Source organism: Chelmon rostratus, chromosome 18 (assembly GCF_017976325.1).
Source record: "Chelmon rostratus isolate fCheRos1 chromosome 18, fCheRos1.pri, whole genome shotgun sequence".
Classification (NCBI taxonomy): Eukaryota; Metazoa; Chordata; class Actinopteri; order Chaetodontiformes; family Chaetodontidae; genus Chelmon; species Chelmon rostratus.
In genome coordinates, this window is record NC_055675.1 from 7,302,283 (window position 1) to 7,316,421 (window position 14,139).

The 14,139-nt window shown below is 45.2% G+C and overlaps 1 protein-coding gene across 1 annotated transcript; it reads left to right on the forward strand.

Moving 5' to 3' along the window:
- The first annotated feature begins 2,538 nt into the window (after positions 1-2,538).
- On the forward strand, positions 2,539-12,408 carry tbx18 (T-box transcription factor 18). The gene is made up of 8 exons (XM_041958694.1): positions 2,539-2,999; positions 4,490-4,652; positions 5,099-5,200; positions 6,560-6,731; positions 7,273-7,440; positions 8,497-8,561; positions 9,884-9,978; positions 10,533-12,408. Exons 1-8 carry the CDS (start codon positions 2,765-2,767, stop codon positions 11,072-11,074), a joined length of 1,542 nt encoding a protein of 513 aa, XP_041814628.1. The 5' UTR covers positions 2,539-2,764; the 3' UTR covers positions 11,075-12,408.
- The last annotated feature ends 1,731 nt before the right edge of the window (positions 12,409-14,139 follow it).

A 14,139-nucleotide genomic window follows, 5' to 3' on the forward strand; every position in this document is an offset into this window, starting at 1 on the left:
AGTTATGCGATTAAAGCGGTGGGCTTAATTAGAGCCAGAGTTCAGATGAATGAACCATTTACCTAAACTGTGCAAGGCCACGAGAGCTCCACGCTTAGGAAATAATAATGACAGCAAATGTCAATATTAAAGCGTGAAATTATTATTATTATTATTATTATTATTATTATTATTATTATTGTTATTATTATTATTATTATTATTATTATTATTATTATTATTATTGTTTATTTTTTTTTTTTTACTACTATTGCTATAATATTACTTCTTTTTTAAAAAGAAGCGACATTTAGATAGATTAAGATAAGGCTTTTGTCTGCTTTGTAAAGTTTTTTCCCTCTTATAAAAAAATGGAAACACGAGGAATGTTCTTAATTTTATCTTTATTTTATTAACGGGGGTCAACTGCACATTCATTGTATACCTCTTTTGTCATCTTTCATCACTTGTTAAAAGAAACACAAGCTATCAAATATTATAATGAAGGTGTGTGAAGCTCTTCTGGTTTGTCTGTGGGCTGACTGTAGAGCAGAATTCGCTTCAATTGAATACAGAGGAAACCTAATTGTTAACTTAATTGTTAAATCTGTGTTGTGTTTTGGACTGTCCGCACAGGCTTTACACGCTTAAGAACAAACATTTCAGCTGTAAAAGTTTAGAGGCTATTTGTGCCAGCGCAAAGTCGTGCGCCTGGAGGCTTGTGTTGCATCGAAAGTGAGCTCGGTTTCATACAGAGCGCAACCTATTTCATTATTAAGAAATAGGCCCGGCACATTTTTAAATGCCCGCGGGAATCGAAACGCGGGGCTTTTGATCTGATAACCCACGCGGATATGGGCGCAGACCCTCTCCTTGACGTCCAATCATTTACACTAAATTTACGCCAACAAACGACGCCGACGTGTTGTTTATTTAACCGACAAACCACGAGAGGCCTTGAGCTCTGCAGTGGTTTAAGCGGAGGAAACACCCCTGAAGCAAATAGGAAACTTTAGAAAAATAATTAAATCCTGATGTCGCTAATGACATTTTACATGACCAAATGCAATTATCCCGTCCGGACCTTGATAAGTGGCAAAAAAACAGGTTACTAGGTAACAAATTAGTATGTTAATTAAAGCATCCATCCGTCCGTAAATATGTGCATGTGTGAAACGTGCATATTCACCGGTTCGTCCATTAACGGATGAATCGGTGCATGTTCATGTTGCGTATCACAGTGTTGTGCGGTCAGACGCGTGTTCATTGGACTCAGTTCACCGGTTTGAGCTGGAGAAACCCGCACAGGCGCACAAACGCATGCGCGGCCTCGCTGTCTTGTTTATTTATAGCCATATGTTACATCCTTCACACACACACACACACACACACACACACCGGCACGCATTCCCCGCGCGGCCACGCGCTCCTTTACGCGGCCTTGAGCTTGTGTGTGGGTGTGTGGGCCCTTATTTCGGCGTGAGGATCCACTTCAGTCTGCTGCACATCACATCACTTCTCTGAGCCTCTAACTGTCTTATCTGACTGCGGCACACTGTCCATTTCCCTCATTTACTGACTCATAGACAGAGGCGCATTTTATCATGTTCAAGATATCAAACAACAAGCGCTGTAGGCCTGTAATGATAATTATCACTGAACTGACACATGTAAAAATATTTTTTTAATGTATTTTAATTAGGCCTATATTCGTTAGGCCATTTAAACATTGCATCGGCCTGTAAGTGGTTGTGATCAACAGTTGTGGGACGCTGTGACTGCATTTTCAGCTTCTCATGCCATGCTACTTCATCTTTTTCAGTGGAAAATTTGTGTTGCTGTGGTGAAACGAGGGCTGGAATTTGTTTGCGCATTGAACTCAAGGACAGACTGTTACATAGGCTGTTACCAATACCAATACACCGCATCGATAAAAAAATTAAAATAAATAAGCAAATGTCCACTCCAGTTGCTCAATGACAGGTTGACAGCGTTTGTAGACCTGGTAAGACTCACACACCTGGTTCGGAATTCAGATTTTTTAAAAGAAGTATTTTGAAGGACACAAAAAGAAAAACTTAACAAATTCTAAACTTGTTCTTTCTATGTGGTCCAGTGGCCGCACAGAGGCCATAAGCTGCCTCACCAAATTTAGCTGTAATGATTATCGCAGGCACAAACACGTTTTGAGGCATTTCCTGTGAGAAACGCGTACGCGCTGCAAGAGTCGCACATTGTCACGACGGGGGCCACAGGCGGCCGCCGTGCAGCAGGAACTAACGGGCAGATATGCAAAGCATGTCGGGCCGGTGTGTGAAAATGTGCGCAATGCCCCAGAGAGACGCTCCTCGCGCTCCTCCGCCCGAGGACATGATTCAATCACCAGCTTTACTTTTACCACATAAGGCGGCACGAGCGGCCCCCATACCGGGCGGGACCAGGGAAAAGTTCCGGGGGGCTGAGATTACTCGCGATTGGTTGCTCTGTGTTATGATTGACAGGACCCCTTCCTCCGGCTCTCCTCTAAGCTCCGGTTGTTGACACTCTCCAAAAGTCCGCACGGCTCTCACGGATAACGGAGACATTATTACGGCTCGTCCCGGCTCCCTCTGTGTCCTCTGCGGTCCGGCCCGAGGACGGAGATCCCGTCTTACCGAAAGCACTGGACTGTCATCGTGGATTCCCCCTTTTTTTGTGACTGTCTGTGTTTTGAACTTTTCTCGCTCCCTGCAAGCTCGTGACGCCGACTCCCTCCTCTCCTTCCTCCGTCCCGAGACCGAGAGAAATGGCAGAGAAGCGGCGGTCCCCGTGTGCGCTCAGCGTCAAGGCGCATGCTTTCTCGGTCGAGGCGCTGATCGGAGCGGAAAAGAGACGCAGGACGGCCGGAGAGGATGCTGTGTCCCCCGGCTACGAGGACGGAACCGATGGCTCTGATCTAACCGGGAGCCCGGGGCCGCGGGCCGACAGAGCGTGCACCAGCGACCGCTGCAGCGAGGCAGAATGTGCAAGTGACGGATCCCGTAAGTGAATAACAACAAATAAAGCCTATAATAATAATGGTGATAATTAGAATAATAGCAATAATAATAGTCATAACTCATAAAACCGACTGAATACAATAGGCTCTTGAAATGCAGCATTACCAAATTATTAGTAGGATGCTTTAGTAATAATGCTGAACATGTTCTTATTTTATTTGATAGACTTTCTAATTGTAGGCTAATTGTTTTTTAAAGCTTTCCACTAATTTCCAACAAATCTCTCAGCCACTATCGCACGCGCATTTAATATCCTATTACTATTTTTTTAAGGAAAAAAACGCAACATGCTCTTAGCTATTGGCTGACATTTCTTTTTTAATAAGAAGCTGCACAGTTGTTTTTATCAGGATTATACATGCTCTCCTTTGCGTTCTGCCGATAGAAACTCGGCAATAAGACGCAAAAGATGCAGATCATGGAGCAAAAACAACGACAGGCTTTGGTCGGAGCCGCACAGTGGAAATGTGATATCATATCGCGGCCCTGGTCTAGTAAATATGAGTGGTGTGAGTGTGACTAATGTGAGACGCTTTATGAGTTGTGTTGCAATCATAAACAGGCCAATTAGCAGCGTATAAAGGCAGGGAAGCTGCCACGGAAAGGATGCTAAGAGGTCTGCAGAAAGAAATAAACCGAGCGGCCCTGACAAATTACGGTTTAGATCCGCTGCGAGTTTAAAATGCGCTTGGCTGAGGATTTGTCTTTGCGTTAGCTGGGCTTGTTAGGCCCATGTCTGATGTCAATAAATTTCCAGCACCTGGCGAGGCCTGTGTTGAACAGCGCAAATAACAACAGCGGTGAGACACATAAACACCGCTATTAGGGGTGTCCTCTAAACATATCCTCAATATTAAAACACTGATTTAAACTCGAGTCCTCCTTCATGAAAATCATTACACACTTCCTATTGGGACTTAAATTGCACTTCAATAATGAGTGTGTAGTAAACTTGCCATTTTTGACTGCATCATAATATACTGGTGTGTATATGTTCAGTAATGAGTGCAGAGTGACCTTACTTTGCAGAGACATATATAACATTCTTACAAATTCCGAGCTTTCAGTGGACCAGTGTTGAAGAGTGAGTAGGCTGCTTAAAGGCATTTTTATCCCCTTGAAATAATAACTATAGAATAACTTGAAGTGTGGAGTCAAATCAATGAGTTTTTCATGGGCTGCTGGAAGTTTATTCCATCATTACAACCGTCACTGCAATGGGAAAATTATAATAATATACTTCAAAATTAGTCTTATTCACATATGTCAAAAGAAAAACGTGCTTTGCACAGTTATAACTGTGGTGATGTTATCTAGCCCTGTTTGTGTGCATCGCATCCAGAATTTAGACTTGTCTTTTAGTCACAGGACAAAATGTCTGCATGAATCGCACCTTGCGAGTGAACAATGCTCGGCTTGGATGGGTGTGCTGCGCATTAAAAACCTGTAAATTTCGCCTCTTTCCGGCGCAGCGGAGAGCGAGGACGCGCTGCTGGAGAGCCCGCAGCCCGCGGCTGTGTGCGCGGCGCCGGTCACCAGCACCGGAGAGGAGACCCGCGTGGACCTGCAGGGATCGGACCTGTGGAAACGGTTCCACGAGATTGGCACGGAAATGATCATCACCAAGGCTGGACGGTAAAGACAGGGTTCATGTGGGAGTGAACAGCCTCGTGTTCAGGAGAAAAAGAAACACGTGTTAAGAGATTGCTGAAGAAAGAATTACACTATATACAATATACTGGAGGCTACCTGGGGAAAGGAGGATGTGTCTAACCTATAATAAAAACATAAAATGCATAAAATATTAAATCTAAAATAGAAAATAATGAGATAAGAGTCGTAAAATCAGATAAAAATAAAGCGTTGAACAGGATAATTATAGAATAAACAGATGATTTGGTAGAATTGATCATCAAATAATCCCTAAAACGGGAGCCTATTCTGTTGAATTATATTTTTTATATTAAAATGTTATCATTATTATTATTATCCAGTAATACTGCCTGTGTGTTGTAAATCCATGCAGTCTGCAGCTCAGCTGAAATCTCCTCTGCAGTTGATTTATTTGGTTTTCCTGTCAGGCGGATGTTCCCCGCTATGCGTGTCAAGATTACGGGCTTGGACCCACATCAGCAGTATTACATCGCCATGGATATAATCCCCGTGGACAACAAACGATACAGGTAAAACGCACAAGGCACGCGCGACGCGCACGCACGCACACACACACGCCCGCACTCAAACTGCGCAACACATGCCAACGCTAAACGAGGTTTTAAGACCTCGCGATGCTTTACGAATTTTAAAATGCCATTTGACAAACGCAAATAAAATAAAATAACGCAAAAAAATATATCTTAATGATAACGAATCCGTAAAAATAACGGAAGTAGACTGTATCAGTGGCGTATAACCTTACACGCACGTCCTATACAAGCGAGCATATTACAGTAATTTTCCTTAGCATGTAGTCTTAATTTAGACTCCATATACACTGTTTCTGGGACGACACAAGGTCTTTCAGTTGTGCAACCCCAGTCCTGTCTCCACAAATGGCGCTTGGCACCGGTGTTTTGTCATGGCGGTTTTGCCGTCCCTTTTGGAAAGGGCCTTTTGGATGCCTAACCTCTCCACCCTGGAAGGTCAAACCAACAAATGTCGTTATAATACAGAAGAAAACAGCGTGTTATTGCAACGGCGTCCGCGCGGCCAAGTCTTCGCACGCCATACACCGTGGATCCATCATCCCCTAACAGTCCCAACCCGTTTATATGTGAACACATTTTTAGCGGTGAGCGGCGTCCAGGAGGACATCTTACTCTGACAGCATGTCGCTGTGCTCTCAGTGCGCACAGCTCACAGCTGCAGGAGGCAACGCGCCGTCTGCAGGTTTTTAACCAAACGTTTAACAGCAGGTGATCAGCACACCTTCAACCAGATGAGGAACTAATTAGTTGTGTTTCTAGCTGAAGGCCATTAGTCCCATAGCCCACTATACGCATTTCCATCGTTTTAAGATTTGACATATTTAGCTCCACAGGCCTTTGTCTAAAATAGTAATAAAAAATAGCTTTAGGCCTGCTTTAAAATCAAAGTGGACATTTGACTTGGCAGACACTTTGTTTGACATACTCATGTAAAATGAAGCACAGAAAAAAAGTGTTTGATCTGGCTTTAAAAAAAAATATATATTTAGTGTGTTTTCTTTAGGATCAATAGCTAAAATATGCAAAGATAATCTGTGGCCAGTTGAAAACAGGAAAACGAGAATGCAACTCTGAGTTGAATGAGAAATACAACTTTGATGGAATTATTCTAGATTCCCATCAATGATATTTAATCCTGTCTCTCTCTCAGTGTATAAAAAAAGGTCCCATATCACTTTTGATTAACACAAATTGTTGGGGACAAAAAGGTATTTTTTTTCTGGTCATTTCACACAGCTGCACACGTTAAATGTTGATATCAGGATTTTTAAAAAGCAAATGTGGAACATAGTGTTCATCTACCACCCTGTATGTGTGTGTGTGTGAATTGTGAAGGTACGTGTACCACAGCTCCAAATGGATGGTAGCAGGCAATGCAGACTCTCCTGTGCCGCCCAGAGTTTACATCCACCCGGACTCCCCGGCCTCAGGAGAGACGTGGATGCGTCAGGTGGTCAGCTTCGACAAACTGAAACTGACCAACAACGAACTGGACGACCAGGGACATGTAAGTGCCTCAACAAAGACTGCTTAAAAATATTTCTAACAATTTTATTATATGTCTGTGATACTCATGGGTATATTTACCTCATTGTGACCTCTTTAATTGCATGATATCTCAGTTGGAATAGAGCTATATAATTTAATGTTTGATTTTATAGTTTTTGTTGTGATAATTACAGTATCATTTAAATTAGCTACTAACTTGTCAAAAAGTCAATTCTTACAAGACAACACAAGCCAAGCAAGTGGATTCTTCTGCTGGATTTTGTCATAATTACAAGAAGTAAAACTGCAATATAATAATAAAAACACACAAACACACAATCCTGTTGTTGCACGCTCAGTAATTGCCTCTTTCAGTTGGGGGTCTCTGATGTGCCACATTGTGGATGTTTGTGTGTGCTTCTTTAGTGTGTGCAGGTGCATGTAACATGTTCATTATCCAGCAATCATGTTTTATAGCTCCGAATAACATGAAATTGCTGTGATGTCATTTAAGCCTGAAAGGATCATTTCTTACCCCCCTCCCACCCCTCCCCGCTCAGATCATCCTGCACTCCATGCACAAGTACCAGCCGCGGGTCCACGTGATCCGCAAGGAGTGCGGAGAGGAGTTATCCCCGGTGAGAGCCGTCCCTGCTGGAGAAGGCACCCGCACCTTCTCCTTCCCCGAGACTGTGTTCACCACCGTCACGGCGTATCAGAATCAACAGGTAGCGCAGCTGACCTCCACACAACCACATTTCCTCTTAAAACCAACAACACGGGCCGGACCGAACACGCTGAAGCCAGCAGATCCACATGTTTCCAGCACGCTACTGCCCTGTTGCCAGATACTATTGTTTGTCTTGCAGTTTTGCACTGTTTGTAGCTACTAGAGAGCGATGACTGATGGGGATTTAAAACACATTTGTGCAGGTCACACTGCAGTATAATATCTTCAGTTAGGAGTTTCAGACAGATCAGGACTATAAGATGTAAACACGTAAACTAAGGAGCAGTTTTAATTTCTATATCACAAAAATTTTAGGTTTTTGGCTGCGTGGTCTGAATTTTAAAGGCAGATTCCTCGTTGAGTGTGTGTACATGTGTGCGTCTATACGGGCGAGTGTGTGTGTTCAGCAAAAGGTACTACAGTGTGTTTAACCAGTTCTACCGAGTAAAAGGCTTCTTGTAGTGATTGTTAAGAAATATCGGTGCTGCTCACTGCTTGTGCATTTCTTCATTGCTCGACCGTCTCGTGTTTTCTGGATTTTGCTAACCAAATTTCAAAGCCAGTGTATTCAGTGAGGGAAAGCTGCTGGTTTTTCTGGGGTTTTGCACACGACCAGTCAGTGTGAGCTTTGAAGGAGGATGTTAGCTGGTTGGCTGACTGAAGTCAGAACATGGTGGCGATGTCTATAAAAGTCCCTTTGGATGCGGGTCACAGAGCTGGGCCTTAAACACCACCCACAGCCTGGGCAGCCCCACAGACTTTAACGAAACATGCACACGCACGTACGCACACACACACACACAAATCCACATATATGTGCAAGGGAACACACAGTCCATACATGCATTCCCACATATATTCAGCGCATACAAGCAGCACAATTAGCAGCTAACGATGCACATGAATGCATTTATTTATAGATCTGATTGAAAGATTACAGAGACAGAGAATTATTTTGGCAGGGAAAAAACCTTCCATCATACAGTGTATGTTATCATGGACGTTGTAATAACTAAATTTTTGGAAATAATTAGAGTCTTATTTCACTTTGCAGATTACAAGGCTGAAAATTGACAGAAACCCATTTGCCAAAGGCTTCAGAGACTCTGGCAGAAACCGGTGAGTTCATTTCAACCACAGAGATTTTCACATTATCTAGTGCATTAGGGGTAATGTGGGATGCATGACTGCATTATATTCTGGCTTGGTTGTGGTTTTTGTCACGGCTATTTCAGTCCGATTTTATGGGGAGCAAAGCTATGTATTTATTTATTTTTTTCTAATGGAAAATGTGCAACAGCCTCCCATTAAATCTGTCCTAAATGGCAGCAAAGAAAATTGACTAAACTGAACAGACGTGGCACATATTATCATGATTTCACCATATTAATCGGTGATGCGTTTTCATTTAAATGTGCTAACTTTAAAGGCACATTAATTCCCGCAATTGCGTAGTTACAGGCACATGCTCCGAGAGGGAAAGCTCTACCTTCGGATGCAAACCTAAATGGAGCGTCAGATTCCAGGCAGCCTCGGGAGCATAAACATCAACAGCAAAATAATAAAAGTCAAGAGTCTCCTGAAGAAAATCTGTATAAACACATTTCTAAACATATATAAACACAGCATTAAAACAACACAGCAGTAAAACTCCAGCAGGCTCCAAACAGCCACTCCCCTGAGGCCTCAGCGAAATCATTAGAGAGGAGGGGAGAGAGAGGGGGCGAGCAGGAGAAAGAGGAGGAGGAGGAGGACAGAAAATTTGAGAGGGAGGAAGGTAGAGAATGGCAAACTGGATAACCCTGACAGCTGACCCTATAAAAGTTAAACTCAGGAAGGCTGAAAAAAAACCTCCCCTTAAATATTACAGGAAGAGTTAAGCAGTTTGCTAAATAAACTTCTGCTCTGATAGGCTGCTTTGGAGCACACAGAACCGCTCCGGGCAGCTTGTCTAAATTATCACCGTGGCTACAACCCCGCGGGGGGGAGGACTTTTATCCTCACGCTAACGAGGGGTAACAGAGCGCTCGCATTACCCCGCCACAGCAACCCTCTGCCCCACCTAGAGGAGGAGGGAGACGCGGACTGGGGGGAAGGGGAGTCCCACCTCATAAATCCTTGCTGCGGCTTCCTGCTCCTTCGTCCTGATTCGCCCGTAAAAGCCGTGTGAAAGCAATTACCTCCGAGCACCCGGCTGGCATCGGCCAATCGCAACGTGGCGTTTATGCCCCTCATTACCTGCCGTCTCCATGGAGATGGCAAGAGAGGCCCCACGGGTGACTAAGATGGCGGCCAGGTGGCTGGCGTAATGCACAACCCAGTGAGGCATCCTGGGAGGGAGCGGCTGCAGCTGCATCAGCAGCTAAAGAAGGCGCAAGACGAGGACGCGATTATTCAGTAATGCTGGCGCTTGTGTGCTAACGTTGATGTGTGTTTTACAGGATGGGTCTGGAGGCCTTGGTCGAGTCTTACGCATTCTGGCGTCCATCTCTGCGAACGCTAACGTTTGAGGACATCCCCGGCATGGCCAAGCAAGGTGGAGTTCACTAACACGAGTTCTCTGGATACTGGGAATAAGTCAAGTCATTGTTGATCTGGCAGCCCTGTTTACAGGATGACATCGCGCCTTCAAAAACTTACTGTATGTGACCGTTGCAAAAACGAGTTACGGTATATTCCTGTTTTCTGGTCGCCCACCACCACTATGGTCGAGGTATGGTTAGGTTTAGGCACAAAAAGCAGTTGGTAAAGGTTTGGAAAAGACTGTGGTCGTGTTTACAAGAAACTAACGATGACTGTTACTAGGATGTCATGCAGAAGGCGGTGCCCGCTGTCGAAGGCACAGTCTTTGTAAGCCCAAATCGCCCACATGAGCCCTCCAAAGAGTTGTTTTGCTAAAACAATACTTCCTTCTTGGCTTCTGCAAACATAATCATGGGGCATTTCCAGGGACGTCCTAATCCAACATTTATCTCCTTACTGATTATCTGACCTCAATTCAGGGTATCTGTCAATACTGAGTACTGATCCAATAACCAAACTATCGGATTTAAGTTTCACTTGTCTGTTTTTCTGGCTCTGTTTCTGTAGGGGTCCCAGGAGCTCATGGAGGGGTCGGAGCGTCACCTCACCTGCTCTCCACGTCCCCGTGCTCCTCACCTTTCCAGGTTTGCTCCCTCAGCCCGCCTGATTACACCTGCAGCCGACCCACACACCCTCTGCATCGTTACAGCAACCCCCCGGAGCCGTTCTCCCCTCCCAGAGGTCCGTCGGTGTACGAAAGTGAAGGATTCTGTTCCCTGCCTCTCTCCGGTTCTCAACTCGGCTATCTATCCAACCCCACCCCGCAGGGCTACGCTGGGCTTCGCCTCCACACGCCGCCCTACAGCCTGTACGGTTACACATTCCCTCCCTCACCGCGCCTCGCTGCCAGCCCCGATAAAATGGCCGCCGCTGCCACTGCCAATCATCAGAGTCCCTTCCTAGGCTCGTCTCCCAGCGGGACCCTAACGGACAGTCTGGGCGTGCTCAGCGGAGGACAGCAGGGATTCTTGTTTGACTCCCGGACTTTGGGACTGGCAGGTAGCCAGCCGGGAGGTGGGGCCTCACAGGTCACGGCCCACATGGGCTGAATTTGAATCCGGACATGTAGGGTTGTCACGAAAACAAAATGGCACCCTGGAATGGGTGTAAGTTGCTTTTGGTCCAGAACGTTCTACGAATTAATCATCCAGTTGCCAAACAAGCAGGGCTGAATTGTGGACAAACAGAGAGGAGTGACAGATCAAGCCACTGCCTCTGTGAGCATCGAGAGCCTGTCAGAGCTTCTTTTTATCTGAAGGGAATCTTTTTAACAAGTTCTTAACTTTCAAGTATGTTCTGCAGGACATGCATGTGCAGCTGTAGTGGTCACTGAAGGGAGGACCCTTCTGCAGCTCTGGATAAGGAGTCTGAACGATGTAACCCAGTCATTGAACTGGAACTGACTATGGATTGGGCAGAAACTGGGCTGGCCCAGCACTCAAAGCAAGCACTTCAACCCCTGGCAGGAGTCCCTGAAGCAGTAACCATTATACTCACACAGCATTCTACATTGCCTCTTTGATCTCGCCTACTTTGGATGGAGTTACTGAACACTACTTTTAAACTTGTTTTTATGGGATATATTGACTAAATTCCTTTTGTCGATTAAATTCTTTGTCATGACGTGCCTGGTGATGTTCTCGGTCAGGTCTTTGGAATAACAGACATGTAGCTTAAGTCCACTTAGTAATATGCACTACAGGCAGGGCCTTTTCACCACTTTGACTTCTTCAAAGAACTTCTATATACAACACCACGAGCCTGTCGCATATTCACGCAATGACATCATGGCCACGAAGAGAGCCGTGGGAGACATCCCAGTAACAGTTACGGACTGACGGGGTTAAAGCGGCGGAGGGATGACGGGTGACGGACTGATCTACATGTTCCGCGTCTGGTTTGACAGACATTTACTCGATGTAGCTGTCTGGATGTCAGGCTGAAGTACATCTTCTCCTTGTGTGACACAGATGTAACAACACATGACGACTCTGTATATAGTGGGGGGAAGGCGGGCAGGAGGAAAGATGTGTATATAAAGGGACGTGTGACCCTTCGCACTTAAAAACCCCAATGCACCTGCTTCTGCTCTTTAGACCGGGTCAGGTGCGCAACAGCCAACCCTGAGCCTGCCTGAAAAGCTTTTCTTTGCAAACACGCGCTATATCAGCACGCCCTTTGGCCGAGGACATGAACGCTGTGACCTTTTTGAGCCGAATAAAATATATCTATTCATGTCACAATGTTAATATGTAATCAATATCTTAGTAATTTAACTGATTTTGTATTGTTTATTAAGGCAATTGTGAACATACATGTGTGAGCGTTTTATTTCCACATTTTTTTTTAACTAAGGCAATTACAGTGCTTTAAATATAATATTTCCTTGTGAAAACAAAGAACAGAGGACTCATGTATTCGCACTCATGTGTGTGCTAGAGGTATTGTGTGTGTGTGCATGTGTGTGTTGTAAAGGCTGGGGTTGTTCCACAGGCTTTGGATGCCAGAGAAATGAAAAATACCACAGGAGACAGGGAGAAAGAATAACTCTCAGGCACACACACACACACTTGCGCAAGCAAATAACACATTGTCCTTATTGTGTAATGGCCATGCAAACTAACACCTACAGCACAAGGCAGGGTGTGCGGTGAATGTGAGCGCGAGGGTGCAGATATGTGTGTGCGCATTTGTGTGTGTGTGGTAACAGGTGGTTGAGTTGTCAGTGCGTGACCTCACAGTCTCAAAGTTCATGTAGATCCTTGAGAATTGAGCCCCCCTCCCCAGTCCCCCAAAGTCATACTCCACTGAAAGCATAAGCCGAGATTGTTAACAGAGCTGTTTGCTGTTACTGAAGCTTTGTCATTTTAACCCATTTTAACACCTGAACAAGCACTCCGACCAGACTCCAAGACACCACGACAAAACACAGAGATATATTTCCTCTGTTCCTCGCTCCCAAAATAAAGTTTGCAAAGAAAACAGGACAAGTGCTGCACGCTCCATCGCTCATAACAGCCACGGCTAAGGAGCTGTTGTCGGTAAGGACCCAAATAGAGCAATTTAAAACTGAAGTCAACGTAAATGTTCGCATAGTAGTTTATTTTTATTAATGAGTCAAACTCCTGAAAACACCTTCAAGGTGGCCATTTAGAATTTACACTGCACTGCGCTTAGGGAACATTACTCAGAATACAGACCTTTACTGTACGTGTGAGCCGATAACTGGTTGCAGTAGACCTCTGATAGCTAGCTCTCATGATTCAAAGATATGAGCCCTCCCTGCAGCGTGGCCCATACTCTGAGTTTTTGAGATGCACAGGGTTACAGCTGTACGACACGCATCATGCAGCACAACATCACCAAGCACCGCTTGTTCTTAAATTTCCCCTCCAGGTGTGATTATGTGCAAAGTCGATCTGCCGATTTCATTTCGCAAGCCTGATTTTTCACTCTTCCCAACTATTCATCCCAAAAAGTTGCTGACTGTCTCCTGCTGTCACCCGTTTCCTCCTCAGCTCGTCTGCCCCCTGCCCCCCCCCCACCCCCCCTCAGTTGTCTCCTGTCACTCTGAAGGTGAGAGGTGCTGACGAGAGGAGCACATGTGAGAGGGGAGAGAGGACGGAAGGGGGGGAGGAGAGCTTATTTTAGAACCCAGGAATGATTGGCTTGTTGTTTCTGACTGACAGGGGACGGGACCCCTGCCTGGTACGTCCGTACCACACACACACACAGAAAACAGACAGAAATATGCACATGTGTACACAATGCTAGCAAAATGGCTTTCACCCTGCCAACTCCTTTGAAAACTCCAACAAGTTGTTATTCGGGGAGGACAGACCCACACTCGTATATTCTCACAGACACACTCCCGCATGGTGTCAGTGGTCCGGTGACTCTCGGCTGAGGTGGGGACATTAACACTTGTGTACGACCAGGTGCCGACGTGACAGATCTGTCACACTATCTGCCTGGAGGAGGAGGACGAGGAGGGGAGGACGGAGGAGGCGGAGAGCAGCAGTGTGTGTGTGTGTGTTCAAGATTTGTATGAAACTGAAGCAGACCTGTCCATTTATCAGTAGCTCTTGACTCTTCTTTGAAACTTCAACAGGAA